Here is a 23,190-nt window from a genome sequence, read left to right on the forward strand (position 1 = left end):
TCTAGTGTGCCAATCATGTAGCTAGGTGCTATATACACAAATTGAACATTAATTCAGGCAGAAAAAGTTAATACATTGTGACCCAAAATGCCATTTAGATGTGTAACACAAGATATGTGACTGGTAAGTTTTTTTTAGATGACCATGGAAAAAAGTGTAGTAGGACATAGTATTGAATTCTTTTTCCTTCTCCAAAATGTATAATGATAAATAATAGTGATCTGTTTTCATAGGAATGAACTAGGGAATCTCTGACATCCTATATTCTCTACTATTATGCTTTCTATTAGCACAGGTATCAACAAAAAACTAATTTAGGAGGTACTTGACCTACTTATCTTTAAACATACTGGAAAGGGGTTGGATGAAGGAGATATTGGTGTTACGTATGTCGTGAGGAATTTGTCTAAGAATAATTATCAAAAGAGATCTATGAACTCATGATCAGTATTTCAGCTTGCATGACTGTTTCCAAACACAGGATGACTTTGCCTTCTGAAGCAGTCATTAGTAGCAAATAGTCTTCCACCTAATTTAAGTTTTAATTGTGGGGCACTGTGATATGGTGTACCAGACCTTTGTGGCCCCTGCTGGGAGGAAAAGAGTAGCAAAGATGGGTTCTCCAGGCCTGCCTAGAGAAATCTCATGAGGTCAGCCATCTTGGAAGCTAGAGAGACCTGGTCCTCCAAAGGCTCGGAACAGCCAATCAGAGCCCAGCACGTTCATATAAATGGAGCTGCAGAGTGTTAGCAGATCAGTTCCTGGCTGTTCAACAGGGCTGGCTCCAGGCACCAGCTTATCAAGCAGGTGCTTGGGGTGGCAACTCGGAAGTGGGGCAGCATTTTCAGGGATTCGGCGGCAATTTGGCAGAGGGTCCCTCACTCCCACTCGGAGCGAAGGACCTCCCACTGAATTGCTGCAGATCGCAATAGCGGCTTTTTATTTTTATTTATTTATTTATTTTTGGCTGCTTAGGGCGGCAAAACCCCTGGAGCCGGCCCTGCTGTTCAAAGGAGCCTGAAAAGTAGTCAGAATGTAGGGCTAACTGAGTTTACATTGAAACTGCAGAGGAAGAAGAACCTGAGGCTGTTGGCCCTGAGATAGGTCTGGAGCTAAAGGGGCCCAGTAAGAAGAGTCCCATGGAAAGAGCATCAGAGGATTGAAGTTGAGTCAGACATGGCTGCTGTTTATAGGGTTTCTGGGTTGGAACCTGGAGTATTGGGTGGGCCCAGACTCCCCTGCCATCATAGATAAAGTGGCATAAACCCCAAAAGGGATAGGGCTTATTTGGGCACCCTACCAAAGGGCTGAATTTAAAAGGCCCAGAGCTGGGCTGAAGACCCTAGGGAGATCCAGAATCCTGGATTCTTTAATACACTGGAAGGGATTCATTTGGACTTTGTGACTTGGCCAAAGCATCAAGCCACTAAGAAGCTACCAAGATCAGCCTACAGGGGGCACCAGAAGCACCAGAGGTGAGAAAGGCGTGAGGTACTACACCCAGCCACTAGGAGGCCTGCAAGAGGCCATCAGTAACATTGGTTGCAGAATTAATTGGCACTCAATAACTGTTTGTTTTGTAATGGGTGGGTCCATGTCTCATCAGAATAATTATATTTCTGATGCATTCCTTGATGAAGACTCTTGCCTTACATAAATAACTACCAAACACTGATTCTAGGAAATTCCAGATACCTACAATTCCCATTGACTTCTGTGGAAAATAAGCACCTACCAGAACTGGCCTGTGTGACAGAAATAAACATTCCTGTTTGGAGAAAACAGAACTAACTCTGTGTGAGTGTGTGTGTGTGTGTGTGTGTGTGTGTGTGTGTGTGTGTGTGTGTGTGTGTGTGTGTGTGTGTGTGTGTGTGTGTGTGTGTTTACACATTTTTTTTGTTCCAAAAGTGATTTTGAGTATGTACATTTAGGAATATGGGGAGCTGGCTCTGAAAATCAGAACCTTTTAGGTGCCTTAAGTTGGGCAACCAAAAACTGAAGCACTCAAAATCCACTAGTCATTTTTCAAAGGACTAAAGGCAGTGCTTACTTTGTAATGAAAGAGATGCTGGGGATCAGGCAATTTGTTTACTTTCATAACTGATGCAGCAAGCCTAGAGGTGCCCGGGCTACGAACTGCCATGACTAGAGGTGCTGGGGCTTGGCCCTGACATGCCCCGGCAGAAATGAAGTACTGACTAAAGGTGACATGCAGGAAAACCAAGCAGTTAACCTTTGACACATCTTCCAACGTGAATATGATATACAGAAACCATAACAAAGTCTCTTTACTTAGAAATTATTTGGAACAAATCTTGTTGGTGTTACTCATGGAGGGTGAAGTCTACGAATTTCTCAGAATATTATAAAAACACTTCTGGAGTCGAGCTTTGCCCTTGCCAACTATGAATGTGAAATTTTAATGGAAGTGTGTTAAATGCGTGTCCTTGATGTAGAGAATATTTATTCTTGGGTGTTGTTTCTTTTTTACAATGTGCTTCCATTAATAACTTTTTTTTAAAAGCAGAGTTTAGCTTTACTGTAGATTGGTTTATTGGAAGAGGGTTAGAATTTGGTCAGCCAGAAAAGAGTTCACAAAAAAGGCCATAAATGAAAAGAAAATTGTGATCAACTTTTAAACAAATATTATACCAGATGCTATGCTTTCGGCCTTTGCCAATGTCTCTTTGATCTTTGCTCTGCCAGTCATTTCCCCCTCTTCTACTGCTTTGAATCTGGAGGTTTCGTGAAACCTGTTTTTTGGTTATCTTTTGGGTGTAGCCTTTATGTTTCCAAGAAACAAGAGGCTAAGGGGAAAAAAACCTGACTGTCCAGTAATGGGCCTTGTATTGGATTGATGGACTCTTTTCTAGAGGCTATCTGATCAAATGAAAATTCATGTACTACAGCCATATTAGTGACAGTAAGGGACAGTGGAGCTAAAGCTTGCTTGCAGTCATGAAGAAATAAGGGACATAGAAAGGCCTCTACTGTAAGCGAAGACGAAGTTTCCTTGCTTTGTTACTTTATGCATGTTTATACAGAAAGTAAAGAAGATGTTATCTGAAACAATGAGCAGATGGAAAAATTGATAAACTTGAAGTAGTTTAGAAATTAGAGAGAAACCATAGTAGAATCTAAGGAGACTGAAGAATCTCAGTTTGCAGAGACAAAGATTCTAATTTTTCCCGCATAGTAAAAGTGGTTATTAGAAATAACGTCCAGTGAAGAGGAAATATTAAAATGTGGAACTTACTTTGAGATTCTGGAAAAAGTTCTAAGCACCTATACTTTCACAAATTTCCTAAGAGTCTGAATGAAGCTTCTTAGAAGAACTCTTAAAGACATTTACCTGATGTCTTAGGAATTGTTTGAAGAAATTTTCCTCTCTAAGCAAAGGTTTATTTTTTAATCCTATACATTGAGAGTGAAACCATGTGTGGATCTGGATGAGGATTGCATTGCAAAGATTATGGAAGCTGTCCCAGCTGCATTCTATATTACTAAGACATCTAGTTCAGAACAGACCTCAAGGGGTATTCTCCTTGTAACGTTTACCCTGTCTAATTATAGAGATTGGGTTTGAAACTGAGATTGTCAGTGTAGACATATATTATTTCATGGTAATAAAATCTTTATAATCCCAGATGTTTCAGATCTCGTGAAGCTTCATGTTTGCAATTCCTCATCTATAAGTAGAGATTTAGACTGAAAAGCTGTTCTTTCCTTTGGTTTCTCTATAAGTGCTGGGTGGAATAATGTATATGTATAATACATGATGGTGTGGTAGAAAGATTTCATTGGCATGTGTTTGAGGGTTGCAACACACCAAGACCACCCTGTCTCCTTAGGAATTTAAGCGTTTCAGTGATGCAAAACCATTTTGCATATTGTGCATCTCAGAACAGAGTAATTTTGGGACAAAGAAGAAAACATTCTTGTGGCAGGTAGATTTTTAAAAAGCTCCCTCTTAAAACTCTTCGGAGATTTGGCATGTTAAAAGTAGTTCCAGGGAGGCGGATTCATTTATTTATTCATTGAATTCTTTTCTATTCTAGATATTTACTTAGATTTTTAAAACATATAAAGGTGTGCATCCCTTGGACATAACTCACAATTATATTGGAAGAGGCTGCCTTGCCTCATTGACAAATAAAACATCAAACAATAAGACCATTTCACTGTAAGCAATGGTAATCAAGCCACTCCAAGATTCAGCTCACCCCACTCCCCAAATCCTGGGAAGCAGATGAACCTGGCTGTCTGACTGAAAATTTTACAAATGTGGGTTATTTTGAGACAAGTTTTAGAGCAGACTCCAAAGTGGAACATCCCTCATGTAGAAATCAAAGCCAACAGCTCCTTTTCATTTCTATTGATGGGCTCAAACTCAAGTGAATCAGATGATGTCATTTGGGGCAGTATAGCCCAGGGTGTGAGGCTGTAATTCAGATGACCCCCCCCCCCCCCCAGACTACTTAGGGTTTATAAGTTAAAACCAGCATCTTGATTTCTCAAACAGAAATGTATTGATGTTAGTGCTTATCCCAGAGTACCGATCTGAAATTCCACTTAGTAAGTGGGACACTTCATTTTGCACTAGCTTTAGTTTTCAAGTGGTCTCAAAATGTAACTCATTACAATAGTGGTAATCTTGAAGACAAAGCAATAGATAACTGTGGCAAGATGTGTCTCCAAAAGGAAAAAAAAAATCCCACCCTGTTCATTAAGTGCAAATAAAAGAAAGTGATCTTGTCCATGGCTGCTATTTGGGCATCAATGGGCAACTGCTTGGGATCTAATAAGGTACCCAAATTGTGCACTGGTTACAAATGGCTGTCACACTCTCTCACTTATGGGTGTTGATAGATTGTCATCTATTCCAGCTGCTTCCTCCAACCCACCAACATTAGTTGCATCTAATCTAGGCTAAGTCATAGCCCCCGTCCAAGCACCAAGCTCATAATGACTCCGAGTTATTCATTACACAACACTAGCCTGGTACAATATGATAGTGGCATAGTGCTGGGTGTCATAGAAAATACATCTCAGCTCATCTTTCCTCACTTTTCCCTTTCACCAGTCTCAAAACAATTGAACAGGAACATTGTAAAAACAGATCCCTTTAGTGCCCCTTGAGAGGGTTCTTGGGGCAAAGGAACAATTGCCTACAGTTGTCCTTTCAGAAAAATTAAAAACAGAGCCACTCTGGATTAGTGGGTAAAGTGGTCAAATGTGCATAACAGTGCTGCATTTATCTCAGTTTCTTACAGTGCTGCATTTCTCTCATTGCTGTTGTGTATGTGTGTATGTGTTTGTGTGAATTAAAATTAACGTCCAGTTCTTGAGAGGCCTGCTGAGGCCTCATAGCTTGTATGTAGCTTTTGCCCCACTGCTAATCTCCAGTGACTGAGTGAGCATGTAGATTTTTTTACCTGCTCTGGCCTTGTGCCATCTTTCTGTGGTTGGCTGACAGTTGCGATGTGGTGGCTGTACTGCATGCGAACAGTGCCATGAGATTTAGGTAAAGTTGCTGGATGTGACCCTGTTCATACTATATGATTAATGTCTATGATGCTGTTGCTTTCCTGTAACCAATTTTAGAGCATATTAGGGCAGTTCTCACCATTTGGGATTAATTTCACTCTACTTTTTATGAGTTGAACTTTTTCCCTTAGTTTAACTAACTGGGTGTCTGCATCATTACTTGGCTTTAGTTAATATAGTGTTTGGACTTGGATGTCCTTGGGGTTCTCCATTTTATTTGGAAATGTACACATTAAAATCTAGAACAAAAGCAACCAACACTTTTTGTTTGAAATAATTTATTTTTTCCTAAAATTCACTATATCTTTAGTTCCATGTTCACCTGAAAACACCTAGGAAACACCCCCATCTGTGCTGCCAATGTTGCACATTAAAAATAATTTTCCTTCACCAAAACTGGTTGGGTTTGTTTCCAGGCTGAAGATACATTGTATAGTATTTTTCCTTTTCACATAGCTCAACCTATTGAAGTTCACTATCATAGAATATCAGGGTTGGAAGGGACCTCAGAAGGTCATCTAGTGCAACCCCCTGACAGATTTTTGCCCCAGATCCCTAAATGGCCTCCTTAAGGATTGAACTCACAACCCTGGGTTTAGCAGGCCAATGCTCAAAACCACTGAGCTATCCTTCCCCCCATTCTATCCTAGCTTTCCTTTATAAATTAATTATGTTCTAATACTAATTATACTTTGCACTTCTGTAGGGACTTTCATGAAAACATCACAAAGCACTTTACAAAATTAAGTCTCACAACATCCCTGTTAAGTAGGCATTGTCTTTTTGCAGATGAGTAAACATACGAAGAAAGAGGTTATGAGTCTGATTTTGAAGAAGTGCTGTGCATTGATTCAAATGGCGGCTGCAGATGGTCACCACCTTTGAAAACCAACCTTTTGGAGGCAATATGTAATATCAGTAGCTGAGATTAAAAAGTGTCTTGGAAGTTGTGGCTCAAACCCCACTTTAGCCACCAGCAATGCTTATATCCTTTAAATTCAGTCTATGCATAGCATGGAAAATATGTTGCTGGTACATAAAATTACATTGAAATGATAGGAGATTATCTTGAAGAAAGCAATAGTGAGTTTCATAGATAAAGCCCTTAGGATTCTACACTTTGTAATCTATATTTCAAACAAATATTAGTTATTTTTCTCACATTTCTGCAAGGTACTGCCATGCATACATTTGTAGAAAATGGACAGTAGTGTCTGTCATGACAAAACACATCTAATATTAGTAAAATTCCATTTAGCAGTTTCAAGTTTTCCTCTCAGGTTCTGCTTCTAGTTTTTTCCACTGAGTACTGAAGAGGATAAAAATATCATGGCAGTTTACAGGAAAAGGAGCTGATATTTAAAGCGAGCATACACCTAATTTTCTTTTCAAGGTCTGTGTAGTCCAGTATTCTACACTGGTGTTAAAAATGACATCACCCAACCAATCATATGCCAGAGCATCTACATTATTGGTATAATGCTGAACTAGCCCATACTATGCATACAACCCCACCTAATAAAATAAAAATGTGGCAATTTTTTCCATATAGAAATAACTGACATATTAAATTACAGTTTTAAAAGAAATGAAATAAATCTAATACTTTTGATTATGAGCCCTACCAGGATGTTGGTCAAACAGTGATTAACATCATGTGTGGTATAATCCTCAATGTTTACAGTTGGTTAGGGACGATTGTATTACATTAGATTATGGGAATCAACCTGAAGAGTGCCGTATTGTAGAATATGCATTAAACAGAATCCTCTCTACACCAACTGAATTTATTGATTAATCCCACTGCCACATGTATTTTAAATTACCTTGACAAATGATAACTTATTTAATACTTTCTGTGACTTGTGTTTATGGAAGACAAAGTTCATCAGGTCTTTCTAAAGAAAAACAAGAATGTGCCAAATGTAATGTGTGAAGTGTTAAGAATGGTAAAATTATATCTAACAGAAGTTTGTGATTTTTGCAGATAATAGCTCTAGCAGATGCGGCAGAGGAAAACCAAGCCAATATGTTCCAAGCATTCACAAAGTTGAAAAGTGCCACCCAGCTGGTGATTATGCTGATTAGTCTGTGGCAGAAACTCAGCACTGACCAAGTTACTATTCTGGAAGCTACGTTTTTGCCATTAATGCAGGATACCCAAGAGCTGGTAAGGATCTGTGAGATTTACTGAAAATCTGGATATGTGGAAAAATACAAACTGATCGATTAACTTGGTTTTCCCAATGTGTTCTGCAAATGGCCATTCCTTTTAATGGAATGTTATATTTCCCTTCCCACTATACTGTATCGAAAAAACTTTATTTAGAAGGGTTATTTTAAGATTTGGTTGAGTCTACTTTAAATCCATTCTTCTTCATCAGCTGCGGTGAAGCCTTTGATTTGTACATCTCAAGGTTTGCATGCTACCAATTAACTTTCAAGTAAACCAGTCCTTGCTTGTCAAACCAAATAGAAAGACTTAATATATCTAATATAGCTAATATATCTAAATACATCTATTTAAATGCTGATAGCAATTGTGATAATAGTTTTGTAGTTTTGTTATCATTTGAATGAGTTGTAAGTAGGGATTATCTACATTGTGGATTTGCCGCAGTTATAGTCATTGGTGTCTAGCCGCCAGTGTAGCTGCACTGGAGCAACCCCCATCTGTAAACAGGCAAAGTTGCTGTATATTATGCATCCGAAGAAGTGAGCTGTAGCCCACGAAAGCTTATGCTGAAATAAATTTGTTCATCTCTAAGGTGCCACAAGTACTCCTGTTCTTTTTGTATATTATGATTTACCTTGGTTTTAAACTTGGGGTAAGCACCACTTGTGCAAATAGCAGCTTTTTTAGACTGCACCCACTACATCATTGGCTGTTACTAAGGCAAATCCATAGCCTACACAAGACCTTAGATTAAAATACGACATCCTTAAAAACACACTCCCTGTATGGCAAATGGCATCTTGTTTTAAAAGACCTACTAAAAACCACGTTTGAAAATATTAACTATATAGACCATAGTGCTTGCATAGTGTAGTCTATATTTCTGTTAATTTTTCCTTTGAGCCTTTGTCAGAAAACAATCTTTGTAGTAACTTCCACAGCAGTCACTTATTACATCACAGACAGGATTTAGGATTACGATTTCATGTAGAGAATAGACAGGAGAAGGTGAACTCTTGAAAAGAATGTCATAAAGAAAGGATTATTAGTGACAAATGGAGAAGAAGAGCAGATGAATTTTCAAGGAACACAGATTGTTAGTGGTAATATTCAATATCTTTTATTAATAAAGCACATGAAAAATATTTATCTTACAAGCTAATAATTAAAAGCTTTACATTTTCAAAGCCTTTCACCGGTATCTAATTATTCCTCACAGCACCCTACAAGATAGGTAAATAGCATCATTTTATAGATGAAGATACTAAAAACACATAGATGTTAAGTATCTTCAAGGCCACATAGAGCCTTAAACAATTGTGTCCTGAGGCCCGTTTGTGATTCATTACTCTATGTCAACAACTTTTGTCAGGCTTGACATACTCACTACACCGCTCACACTGGTGCCATGATATTTATTGAAAAGGTGATGTAATATATTGTTTGAACTCTAATAACACACTCGTCATTAATGTCACTGTGAAATGTTTGTTACAGTTCTACAGGTAAATTATGGATATTCTCTTATATTATGTCCTGTAAACAGACAAAAGTGGCAAAACCCTCCTGCAATTTTGTAACGGGGGTAGGTTGCTGAGTCAGAGCTGCTTAACCCATTGACACTCAGTACATATTGGAATGCTGGCTGGCAGCGTTCTGATACAAGAACTACAGCAGCCGAGCTTTTTGAGGCACTAAGGGTTACAGAGCAGGCAGTGACATAACCCCTCACTGTCATGTTCTGGATTGCACCCCAGAACGTGACAATATTATCCTGTGTTTTATCAATAAGAAAAATATATGGCACAATTTGTTTATATGAGAGATATGAGTTACAAGACATAATCTTACTGAACAGTAAAATTCTCACATCCAGTCCATACTGTGACTATATCATCTGTGTGCAGATCTCTATCGTATTCTGTACTTGTTTAATGTATATAACTATCTTAGCGCTCTGTGGTTGTGTGTAAATATACAGACCATGCACTAGAGAAGCACATTGCCATTAAGAAATCCATCCTGCAGTTTGAAGAGAAGTTTGACACACATCTCTCTTTTAAATGTACACAATATTGTACAACTCCTGTCAGAATTGAATGAGGAAATATATTTAATGAAAACAAAATGGAAGACTTAAAAAAAAAATCTAAAAATCCATTATAATATTCGATTTCATACTCTTAATTCACAATCGCGTTATAATAATCTGTGCTGATCTATTACAATGTAAACTGAATTCAGGTTTCATTACATATCCAAAATTTTGGGCTGGTCAGTAGCCATTTTAGCAAGCTTGGGCTAAGTTCCAGATGCACCTAGGAATACCCATTGTTTTAACTAGGAAACAAGTGAAACTTGGTGTTTCACATGTTTTTTACCCCAAACCTGGGAAAACAACAGTGGGTATTTGGTCTTTGGTGTTTGGACTTACTGAAACCTGAAACTCAAAGTGAAAAATTCAGGGGTGTAAATTCACATGAACTAAATCAGCAAAAGGTTCGAGTCCCCTGAAAGTGGAAACTATCTGGTTTTGCATGGCTCACTTTTATTGTTCCATTAGGGCTGTATTGCTTTGACACATTTTCTGGTACAACATGGGAAAATCTGTTACAGATCTTAACAATAAAAGATGCCACTTTCATATGTATCTCGATGTGGCTTTGATATAGTAGGTCACAATTTTACATGTTACGATGCAAGACCTCACATATAAATGTTGTGGGGATGTGAATCTGCAGAGAGTCTGGGGTGACAAATGTAAACCTGAAATAATGGGTTGGAAATTTAAAAGAAACCTTTACCAAACTATTGAAATACATCCCATATTGTAGTTATTATGGTACCGCAAAAATCTGAATGTAATTTAAAGAGAAGTTTAGATGAGGGGAGGGAAGCTTCTGACATACCAATGGTATTTACAGACAGAAGCTCCCAGCTAGTGTTCAGGTTTCCCCACAAGCAGTTGAGTGGAATGTGGTGAAAGAAAATACTCTGAAGAATTTTTATTTACTCTTCAAATAATTCTGCACAATGGTTTGTTGTATTTGTATTTGGGTGGAATGTGTTAGAAGATAGTTTGGATACAATATACCTCTCTAGAATATTTTCTGCTTCATGAACATTAAACTCAGAAAGTGCTTTTTTAATAAAGGGAAAATGTTTAGAACATACAATTACTGTTAAAAAAAAAAAAGTTCTAACCATAACGTCAACATTATTCTCATACATGTCATTCCATTTAGAAGAGATTGCTTCTTGTTTTCTGGACCTGCCAGGCACTTCATTTAGACACTTAGCATAAGAGTAATTCAGTATTTCGAGTTCCCATTGGCAATAAATAGCCTCTCAGACTAGTAAACAGTTCCTACTGCAGACGATTTCATGGTTTACGTACTCTTAACTGAAATAAAGTCTGGTTTTGCCACCTACAAAGATATGTCAAAATAAAAAGAATAGTGCATTCTTTCAAAATAGAGTTCCTGAAAACAAAGATTGTGCTTTATTCTTGTGTTTTGGTAACCAGAGGGTCATAGAATCATAGAATAGAATATCAGGGTTGGAAGGGACCTCAGGACCAACCGCCTGCTCAAAGCAGGACCAATCCCCAACTAAATCTTCGCAGCCAGGGCTTTGTCAAGCCTTACCGTAAAAACCTCTAGGGAAGGAGATTCCACCACCTCCTTAGGTAACCCATTCCAGTGCTTCACCACCCTCCTAGTGAAAAAGTTTTTCCTAATATCCAACCTAAACCTCCCCCACTGCAACTTGAGACCCATTACTCCTTGTTCTGTCATCTGGTACCACTGAGAACAGTCTAGATCCATCCTTTTTGGAACCCCCTTTCAGGTAGTTGAAAGCAGCTATCAAATCCCCCCTCATTCTTCTCTTCTGCAGACTAAACAATCCCAGTTCCCTCAGCCTCTCCTCATAAGTCATGTGCTCCAGCCCCCTAATCATCTTTGTTACTCTCTGCTGGACTTTTTCCAATTTTTCCACATCCTTCTTGTAGTGTGGGGCCCAAAACTGGACACAGTACTCCAGATGAGGCCTCACCAATGTTGAATAGAGGGGAATGATCACATCCCTCGATCTGCTGGCAATGCCCGTACTTGTACAGCCCAATGCTGTTAGCCTTCTTGGGAACAAGGGCACACTGTTGACTCATATCCAGCTTCTTGTCCACTGTAATCCCTAGGTCCTGCCTAGCCATTCGGTCCCTAGTCTGTAGCAGTGCATGGGATTCTTCTGTCCTAAGTGCAGGACTCTGCACTTGTCCTTGTTGAACCTCATCGAATTTCTTTTGGCCCAATCCTCTAATCTGTCTGTATCCTATCTCTACCCTCCAAGGTATCTACCATTTCTCCCAGTTTAGTGTCATCTGCAGACTTGCTGAGGGTGCAGTCCACACCATCCTCCAGATCATTAATGAAGATATTGAACAAAACTGGCCCCAGGACTGACCTTGATCTCTGAAAATACCTCTCTTTTCCCCTTCTCAATCCCTAAGGAGCTGTGGGCAGGTCTATGTTACCACATAAGTCAATCTAACTTTGTCATAACATATTCCCGGATTTGGACCTTAGCGTCCAAAATATGGGTGTTAGCATGAAAACCTCCAAACTTAGTTACCAGCTTGGACCTGGTAAAGCTGCCACCACCCTTCACTTTTTGGCATATCTCACAAGACTGGACATACTTGGCAACATCCTTGCCCATCCCCTCCCAGTGGAAGGACTTCCCCAACCGGTCCTTGATTTTGTTTACCCCAGCATGGCCACTGGGATGATCATGGGCTAAGCTTAAGAGCTTCCCCCGGTACTTAGCTGGAACCACCAACTGTTTTTGCGGCTGCCATTCTTCCCGGTGTCCACCAGAAAGAATCTCCTTGTATAAAAGTCCTTGGTCTATAACAAACCGGGATTGATTAGAAGAGCTGAGAGGCGGTGGGGTGCTCTGTGCCGCTGCCCAAGCTTTCTGAAGGCTGTCATCTGCTTTCTGCTCAGTCTGGAACTGTTCCCTTGAGGCTGGGGTCACCAGTTCTTCCTCAGACTGGGGACTTCGGCTTGGTCCCTCTGGAAGCGATGTAGGTGATGGGGTTGTTTTCGTTGCTGGTGAACCGCTCTCTGCTGGTGCACCTGAGGGTATTTCAGGCTCTGGCTGAGCCTTTTGGGTATGGCTGTCTGTTGCTTCTGCCAGTTCTGGCTCGGTGGCGCCCACTGGCGTTGAATTTGAAGATGTGGTTGCAATTGCTGGTGCTGGTTGCTGTTCCAGTTCCGGGCCTGGGACTGGAGGTGCTATGGCTGTTTCAGTGGTTGGCATGAAATCCGGGTCCACTACCTCTGTCTGGGTCTCTGGTAACACAGACGGGGCGTCTGTGGACGGCTCAGGAACAGGAATGGGTCTGGAAGCTTGCCTGGTTTGGCTACGTGTAACCATTCCTACTCTTTTGGCCTGCTTCATCTGGTTGGCCAAGTCTTCCCCCAGTAGCATGGGGATAGGATAATTGTCATAGACTGCAAAAGTCCACATTCCTGACCAGCCTTTGTACTGGACAGGCAGTTCAGCTGTAGGCAAGTCTACAGCTTGTGACATGAAGGAGTAAATTGTCACTTGGGCCTTTGGGTTGATGAATTTGGGGTCTACGAAGGATTGGTGGATAGCTGACACTTGTGCCCCCGTGTCTCTCCACGCAGTAACCTTCTTTCCGCCCACTCTCAAATTTTCCCTTCGCTCCAAGGGTATTTGAGAAGCATCTGGGCCTGGGGATCTTTGGTGTGATGGTGGTGTAATGAACTGCACTCGGTTGGCGGTCTTTGGGCAGTTGGCCTTGATATGTCCCAATTCATTACACTTAAAGCATCTTCCATCTGACTGGTCACTGGGTCGAGGTGAGTTACTGGAGACTGGTGAGGTGGAATAATAGTGTGTTTGTGGCTTTACTTGGGTTGTGGGTGGGGTTTTTGGCTGCCCTCGGTTGTAGGGTTTATGGTCGGTGTGCCCTCTGGGGTATTCGTTCCCCTTGACAGTAGCTTTCTTGCTTTCTGCTACTTTCATCCATCTGGCTCCAATCTCCCCCGCCTCGGTGAGATTTTTGGGTTTTCCATCTTGTATGTACCGTGTTATGTCCTCAGGAACACCATCCAAGAACTGCTCCATTTGTATGAGGAGGTGCAGTTCTTCCAAGGATTTAACATTGTGTCCTGATATCCAGGCCTCATAATTTTTCCCAACGTAGTAGGCGTGTTTGGGAAATGACACATCTGGTTTCCACTTTTGGATTCTGAAACGCTGATGGGCATGATCCGGGGTTATCCCCATTTTGTATCTGGCATTGATTTGAAAAAGTTTATAATCGTTCATTTGCTCCTTAGGCATTTCAGCTGCCACCTCTGCTAAAGGTCCACTGAGCTGTGGCCTCAATTCTACCATGTACTGGTCTTCAGGGATGCTGTACCCAAGACAGGCTCTTTCAAAATTTTCCAAGAGGCCTCAGTGTCATCACCTGCCTTGTAGGTGGGAAATTTCTTGGGATGTGGAAGCATAATTGGCGAAGGGTTGTTAGGATTGGCTGGAGCATGTTGCTTAGCCTTTTCTAATTCCAGTTCATGTTTTCTCTGTTTTTCCCTCTCTTCACTTTCTTTTTGTTGTTTTTCCATTACTTTTTGTTGTTTTTCCATGTCTCGGCGGTGGGCCGCCTCTTCTTGTAGTTTTCTGTGGTAGGCTTTATCTTCTTCTTCTTGTTTCCTTCTGTGAGCTGCCTCTTCTTCTTGTTGTTTTCTTTTGTGGGCTGCCTCTTCCTTGGCTAGTTCTGCATTAATTAGTTCTGTCCGTCTCTTATGTTCATTTTCTTTGTCTATGGCTTGTTGCTGTGCTCGCTCCTGCCTTAGGCTTTCCTTGGAACTCATGTTTTCTGCTTTCTTGTGCTGAGGCGCCCTCTGGTGTTTATTGTCTGAACTGCAGCTTCTCTGTTGCCTCCTGGGGTCTGCCTAGCAACAGTGCCTTTTTCCCTTTATTCCTCTAGCTAATCTTTTCAATGTAAAACAAACCAGAAAAACCACTTTATTTGCATGTGTATTGCTGGATACTGACTCTCAATGGGAGTGCTATTGTGTGACAAAAGACCTGTAATAGTTCCTTAATGGTTCCTTGCTTAATATGTAAGCCAGAAACTGCAAGAGAGAGCAGAGAAAAAAAAATTCTCTCTGGTTCCTTTTAAAACCAAACTATTTCTCTCTGCTTAAAAGCCCTAGCAGAGAAAAAGAAAATAATAGTTCTACTGGCTTCTGGATTCTATATATCCCACCGCTACCACCATGTCATAACATATTCCCAAATTTGGACCTTAGCGTCCAAAATATGGGTGTTAGCATGAAAACCTCCAAGCTTAGTTACCAGCTTGGACCTGGTAAAGCTGCCACCACCCAAAAAATTAGAGTGTTTTGGGGCACTCTGGTCCCCCCAACAACCTTCCCTGGGGACCCCAAGACCCAAATTCCTTGAGTCTCACAATAAAGGGGAATAAACCATTTCCCTTCCCCCCTCCAGGTGTTCCCTCCCTGGGTTCCTGGAGAGATATACAGAAGCAAGCTCCGTGAATCTAAACAGAGGGATTCCACCCTCCCTATTTCCAGTCCTGGAAAACAGAAGTACCGAGAGCTAATCTCTCTTCCCCCCTCACCCAGAGGGAATGCAAAGTCAGGCTTGTAAATCTAACACACGCAGATTTCCCCCTGACTTCTTCCTCCCACCAATTCCCTGGTGAGCTACAGACTCAATTCCCTGGAGTTCCCCACTAAAGAAAAACTCCAACAGGTCTTAAAAAGAAAGCTTTATGTAAAAAGAAAGAAAAATACATAAAAATGGTCTCTCTGTATTAAGGTGACAAATACAGGGTCAATTGCTTAAAAGAAATATGAATAAACAGCCTTATTCAAAAGAACACAATTCAAAACACTCCAGCAAGTATACACATGTAAATACAAAATAAAAACCCTATAAATTACTATCTTATCTTTCGTACTTACAACTGGGAACAGAAGATTAGAAAAGCAGGAGGCAGAAAAATCCTCCCATAGCCGAGAGAGTACAGGCAGAAGACCAAGAACAAAGGACTAACACACAAACTTCCCTCCACCCAGATTTGAAAAAGTCTTGTTTCCTGATTGGTCCTCTGGTCAGGTGTTTCAGGTTACTTCTTTCCAGGTAAAAGAACATTAACCCTTAGCTATCTGTTTATGACAAACTTACATCATTCAGGGGTGTGAAAAAGGCCTCCCTGAGCGACGCAAGTTTCATGCTGTACACACCAGCGCTATGTCAGCGGGAGACGATATCCCACTGACATAGCTTATGCTTTTCTCCAAGGTGGAGTAATTATGCCGATAGGAGAACTCTCTCCCATCGGCATAGTGCATCTTCACCAGAAGTGCTACAGAGGTATAGCTGCATTAGTGCAGCTGTGGCAGTGTAGCACTATAATGTAGACTTTCCCTAGGGCTATCATTATATTTTTAGCTAACTTTATATACTAAAACTCCATCCATCCAGACAAGGGGGGCTAAGTGAGATTCTCTGGGACATCTTAGTTGAGTGGAAGGGTCACTCTCGTTTGATACTAATAAAGCAAAACTTTTCTCTGTGATGCTTCTTTTGTTCCATACATCTCCTGAGGAGCATAACATCAGGAACTGAACCAAATTAAATGAGTTGGCACTAGAATGAGGCTACAAGGCTGTCCTTGCAAGATGCGTGTTAAAAATTCAGTGTTATTTGATGTGATAAATGTCTTGGTTTTATCTGGCAGAAAACAAACAAACAGTGTTGATTTTTCTCCCATTGAAGCTGATGGCAAAACTCAATAGAGGGAAATCCTGGTCTCATTGAAATCAATGTCAGTTTTGCCACTGACTTCAACAGGAGTAGGATTGAGCCCATATTGAAGATACTGTGAAAGAATGTATATGCAGTTCAGAGTGCGTCAGTTAAAGTAGAGCTCTATGGATACCCTATTATTCTTTAATATATATAATCTATGCTATTTTTACTCACTGTTGTAGAAGTTAAAATGTATTTTTAAAAAACTGTTTTGGGGTGGTTTTGGAGGAAAAAATCTCTGACAATAGTATTTTTTTGATGTCTCAAGGTAATAAACATTTGTGTTTCTTTTAATAGAACTGATGAATATTTTGCAGGGCTATCTCTTTTATTATTAGCTTACTAAAGAGGAGAACAAGAATATGGATTAGAGAGGTGGGAAAAACAAAGAAAGAATCTTCGGGTTATTCCACTGAATTTTTTTTTGACTTGGTTAAACTGATCTGGAGAGAGAGAGATTCTAAACATGTTGAATTTCTGATAGAGTATATGTTTACAACAGGAAATCCTTTTGGGAGGGCAGGGAATTTATCCAGGCTAATTTAAAAGGTTCAAAGGGTTCATACAGCGCAGGATAGTTGTGATATTATGGTTGTATGGCGTCTGGATTGAGTGATGACTCAGATGTCTTATCACTACAGTTATTAAAATCCTCTATGTTTATAAAATTACAAAGGAAAAAATTCTGTCACTATTAACTGCTTAATTTTATGACTGATAGAGGACCCTCATAAATATAGTGGTCTATGGGAACCTAATCAAAGAATAAATATTTTTATGGTTCCCATGATGTTACCAAATAATGTCATAATAGGAATTTCACTGCACAAAACCATCCCTTCTCTATTATAGTCAAATTTGTGATGTTATAGTTAACATTCACTAGGAGATGTCTTTTTGCTTTTTGCTATCTGCTTTCTTTTTTACATTTCATATTATAGCTACCAGCTAAGTTGTTTCCGTACTCAACTTTTAATTAATCTACTAGTACAGTTTTAATTTGAGGAAAGAATAGGTAAGGTAGAAGGTCGTGAAGGTAGAAATAGTTATTTTTAAAATAGTTGACTATGTTATGGAATGCTGTAAACTTGAGTTAATGATCTTACTGAATTAGAGAATATGGACACAGTATATGCTAAAGCAGAACAACATGAGGAAAACATAGTGGCAAAAGAAATTACTAAATGTCAAATAGTCCTATTGAAATTAATGTCAAGCCAAGTTAGAACAGAATTTGGGTGTAAGTGGGAAGAAAGAGAATAGGATCACTAATTTGACAAGAAAGAATAATAGAGGCTTTTTGTTTGTTTCATATTTTTGTTTCTTTAACACAAAGAGCTCCACTTTGTGTAAGGGGATCCCTTCCTGACTGAATGGTCTCAAGATTAAATGTAAGTTGTAAGTGAATTAATTTTGATATGTATAATTCTCTCAAGACTAATGATGTTCAACATTTCTTGACTCCTTCAGCTAAAGTTTGCTATTGTTTGCTATTGTTAAAAACTTGATTTAAGCTTTTTGGACAGCAATGTTCTTTGCATAACCCATATATTTTTAACCTATCAGGAATCGCAGCTTCGCTGTTTTCACCAATTAGTATATATGTACAGTCCAGACTCCTGAGATCAGTTGAAATAGAGTAAATCCAGATTGAGTCCCAGGGATGCCTCCACCCAATTCATATCTTCTATAACAACTTTTTAGAGTGGAAGTACCAAAGCTGTCATGCATAGTGTAGTGAGATGGTCTTTTCCCTTCCTGATTTTTTGCACCATTCAGTTTCTATCATCTCCTCTTTAGTCCTAGATATTTTAATTTCCATTTCTTTTGTCCATAGGCCTATAGAGATTACTTTTTGTGGTTTTTACAAATATTTTTCCAGCACTCCTGAGATATATATCTAGGCAGTGGCAGTTGGTAATGTGGGGTTAATGGAGCAGTGACCCAACAATTACATACCCCAGATGCTGGAATTGCTGTCAGAGCAAAGTTACTGTAGACTTTTACATCTTTCTTGGAAGTCTTTTCCTCTTCCATTGATGGGAGCTTATTCAGGGCTCTACGTAATTGTTGGCATAAAAGACACTCTAACTTGTCTCTTTTTATTTCTTTTAATGTTTCATATTTGCAGTGTTCAGCAAGACTATGAACTGCAGTAATAAAAACATCCTGGCTCCTCCTATTAAATGTGGTCCTTTCATATGTAATATTCTGTCTGTGTATGAAATGGGCATCCAAAGCCTCTTTCACTTTAGTTTATTCTTTCTTTTCCTCATTGGTATGGCACATAGGATATTAGCAGCAACCTCACCCTTGGCAAATATCAGCGAATTTACCTGGTATTCTTGTGCTTTGCTTGTTAAACCCAAAGCCGCCTGGAATTGCTCAGCTCTCCGGATCCAGCAAGGTCCGCCAAAATTAAATTTTTAGTACAGAGCCATGAGCTCCATTGCTGCACTAATACTGGGCTCTGTCTGCTTCATGGAGCAGCTTTCACAGGTCTCCTCCCTGATTTTCCATTTTCCCCATTTGCTCCTCACTCTGGTGGTCTCTTCACTTTCCCAAATTCCTTCTTTAAAAAGAGGGATTCACTTACTTGTGACGCCAAGTTAAAGTAAGGATATAAACACAGAAAGCCATAGCTTAAGCACTAGCTAGTGAACTTCTTGACTGAGAAGTTCCTACATATATTAAGCTTTCCCTCCAAAACATCATGGTTTTCTTTGGTAACTATGGTGGACCAGGCACTCTAACCACTCCACACTGTGTATTTCATGTATATATTTGGTGGGAGCTCCTTAGAGGAGGAACTTTACCACTTATTTTGAGCACTATCTGTAAATGTCAATAAATATCTGTAAATCATTCTCTTTCTACAATTAATTTGCTTCATGAGAAAATGGTACACAACAGAGGTTTGAGTGAGGTAGGCAAACATACCAAGTCAGTCAGAGTGAATTCAGCTTGATTTCTTAACTATGAATTTCATGGACACAGTTGAAAAGGGCAAATTCTCTGCAGGGCAAGGAAGGAAGGGTTGGTTAGAACCCGTGAAATCCTGTGGTGACTTAACTTGTATTACAGTACATTTTCACCTGCTGCTTCCTGCCCCGAAGGGTTTATAAACAATCCTTACCCTCTTTGGCTATCTCCTCTGGTATTTTCCAATCTATTTGTCATTCATCTGCTATTCTTGCTGTGGTTTGAGTGGGGGGAGGAGTATATTTTTTCCCACAAGTCTTCTTGGTTTTACCTACTTCCTATAAAATAATATTAATAATAATAAAAAAAAGTTTGCAGGCATCAGATTAATTTGGTATTGTCACAGGGTGGCTGTGACAGGGTTGATTAAAGTAGATCCAGTTCCCTGTGCTGGAGCAGATGCTCCTAGTTGGCCAGTTAAGAAGGTGGGGCAATATCTGGCTTATAAAAGGTCAGGGAAAGACCCAGAGAGACAAACCTGGTGAATCAGAGCTGCCTGAGTAGGCATAAGGCAGGTGAAAGCTACTAGGGGACTGTAGAAAGTCCAGGTAGGAAGCAGAAGGTGTTTTGCAGGGGGAAGGCTGAAAGCAAGGGAAACAACATGAGGGTTTCATTGGCTGACTTCAAGCTAGAGCTTGGGCCAGAGGACTTCAAAGGGTTGAAGGTCGGAGTAGCAGCAGAGGGCAATGACTACTGGCTGTAGGCTGGAATGCTAGAGCCAAGGGCTAGAAAAGGCTGAAGACAGGGGAGCAGCAGCAACAGAGGGGGGCTTACCAGTTGATGTCGCCATGCTAGAGAGCTGCAACCAGGAGTACAGTAAGTGGGCAGAGGGGAGTGAGGGATGCTCACCTGGTTAAGATGGCCTCCCAGCAGAGAGGCTGTGGTGGTTCCTGCTTTGAAGAGTAGGGGTTGCACTCCACTCTTGAAGGGTTGGGTGGTTGTCTTGGCAGAGAGACAGAAGAGCTCTAATGCCAGGGCTGTCCTGAAAGCTGGAGCACGGTGAGAGGTGCTGTGGCTGTACCTTGCATGTACTATTTGGGCTATGCTGAGGAAACTGTGGACTTACATGCATTGGCCTTTTGTAATAAATTAACCCCACAAGGGCCATTTATACTAAGAAAAGCTGGATTTTTGGGTATGGGGGTGGACTCTGAAAGGGGAAACTGAGGCAGGTGTACCTGTCATGCTGTGGCCTGTCAAGGGGGATCATTCCAGGCAGGACCACCCTATGTCAGATATATATGTTCATAGTTTTACAAATGTTATTACCAAAAGGGACCATTATGATCATGTAGTTTGAGCTCCTGTGTAACATAGGCCATAGAATTACACCAAGTGGTGCCTGCATCAAGCCCATAACTTCTGGTCGAGTTAGAGCATAACTTTTAGACAGACATCCAGTTTTGATTTAAAGACTTCAAGTGATGGAGAATCCACCACATCTCTAGGAAAGATGTTCCAATGGCTCATTACCCCTCACTAAAAACAAAAGCACCTTATTTCTAATCTGATATTTGTCTGGCTTCAGTGTTCAGCCATTGGATCTTATGTCTTTGTCTGCTAGGTTAAACAGCCCTCAACTATCCAAAATCTTCTCTCTGTGTATTTACTTAATAACCGTGATCAAGTTACTTCAGTCTTCTCTTTGTTAAGCTAATTAGATTAACCTTCTTTAGTGTCTGATTGCACCCAAGCTATAGAAGTGTAGTAACTGCTGAATGTGCAATGCACCGTGGCATTTCACAACAATTTTCATCTAGACTGCTTAGTGATATCGCTGATGAACAAAAATTTTCTTTCCCAATACGTGCTTCAAAGGATCTTCATGCATTTTCAGTCCAAGACATAATCCCTTTCATTTCTATTGATTTCATTTCTTTCAAAGTAGTCAGAATAATGTCAATAGAGAATTCTGTGGATATTTTTTCTTGACTGAAAGATCTGTAGACCCAAGGTAGCATGATTTTGTACAGTATATTGCACTGCTGTTTTAAATGAACACTGGTTAAAATTGATATTAAAAACACCCAACAAATTTCCTTACCTATGTAATTAGTAACACTTTTAAAATAATTAAAACTGAAGGTACTTTAAAACATAACTTTACTCTTCACTTTTTGCATGCAGTTAGTTTACTTTTTTGCATTACATTAATCGCGGACAATGAAAATAGACTAGTCAGTTTTTTTTCTATCTGTCTCTGTAAGGTTTTTCCCCCACTTTGAATTTTAGGGTACAAAAATTGGGGACCTGCATGAACACTTTTAAGCTTAATTACTAGCTTAAATCTGGTAGGCTGCCACCAGCCAGAATTTAGTGTCTGGCACACTTTCTGTTCCCCCAAAACCTTCCCTGGGGAACACAGATCCAAAACCCCTTGGATCTTAAAACGAGAAATTAACCATCTCCCTCCTTTTCCCCCCAGACTTTCCCCTCCCTGGGTTGCCTTGAGAGGCTTCACTCTGATCCAAACTCCTTGGATCTTAAAACAAGGAGGAATTAATCATCCCCTTCCTTCCCCCCCCCCCCAATCCCTGGTGAGTTTAGACTCAGTCCCTTGGATTTTAAAACAAGGAAAAAAATCAATCAGGTTCTTAAAAAGAAAGCTTTTAATTAAAGAAAGAAAAAAAGTAAAAGTTATCTCTGTAAAGTCAGGATGGAAAATGCTTTACAGGTTACTCAGATTCATACATACTAGAGGGACCCCCCCCCACCCCCGCCTTAGATTCAAAGTTACAGCAAACAGAGGTAAAAATCCTTCCAGCAAAAAGACACATTTACAAGTTAAGAAAACAAACATAAGACTAATACGCCTTGCCTGGCTATTACTTACAATTTTGAAACATGAAAGACTGATTCAGAAAGATTGGGAAAGTCTGAGTGTACATCTGGTCCTCTTAGCCCCAAGAGCGAACAATGAACAACACAAAAGCACAAACAAAGACTTCCCTCCACCAAGGTTTGAAAGTATCTTGTCCCCCTATTGGTCCTCTGGTCAGGTGTCAGCCAGGTTACTGAGCTTCTTAACCCTTTACAAGTAAAAGGGACATTAACCCTTAACCATCTGTAAAAGCAGCAAAGAGTCCTGTGGCACCTTATAGACTAACAGATGTTTTAAAACATCTGTTAGTCTATAAGGTGCCACAGGACTCTTTGCTGCTTTTACAGATCCAGACTAACACGGCTACCCCTCTGATCCTTAACCATCTGTTTGTGACAGTCTCATGCTAGCATTGCCATAGAATATTAACATCTAAATAAAATTGGATATCTTTGGCTTTGTTTGAGAAAATAAGATGAAAACATTCTCAACATTTTGTTTCATGTCTGTTAATACACAGTGGCTAAGTAGGTGCTCTCTTTTGAGAACCAAAGGCAGTCAGATCTGTTTCCAGAAGGCCATATTAGCACTCAGTCACCAAGGCACCTGTCTTCAAATGGTCTGCCCTTAAAGGCAGGAATGATTAAGGCAGCAATAGGCTACTGTTTCTTTTGTAGGGCAAATGGCAGGATTCTTAGCCATTGCTTTAAACCCTCCTTTGGTTATTTTCTCCTCTTTTTAGGGACAGATTTTTTTTCCCCAACAAATGTTTATCTAGCAACATGTG

At 40.1% G+C, this 23,190-nt stretch overlaps 1 protein-coding gene across 1 annotated transcript in view; it reads left to right on the forward strand.

Annotated features, from left to right (window-relative positions):
• Nucleotides 1-23,190, forward strand: part of BBS9 (Bardet-Biedl syndrome 9) — a 493,194-nt gene that overhangs the window by 246,082 nt on the left and 223,922 nt on the right. Inside the window, 1 exon segment of the mRNA XM_030549388.1 lies at nucleotides 7,535-7,717. Coding sequence (XP_030405248.1) covers nucleotides 7,535-7,717 — 183 coding nt within the window.

This window comes from Gopherus evgoodei, chromosome 2 (genome assembly GCF_007399415.2).
Source record: "Gopherus evgoodei ecotype Sinaloan lineage chromosome 2, rGopEvg1_v1.p, whole genome shotgun sequence".
NCBI lineage: Eukaryota > Metazoa > Chordata > Testudines > Testudinidae > Gopherus > Gopherus evgoodei.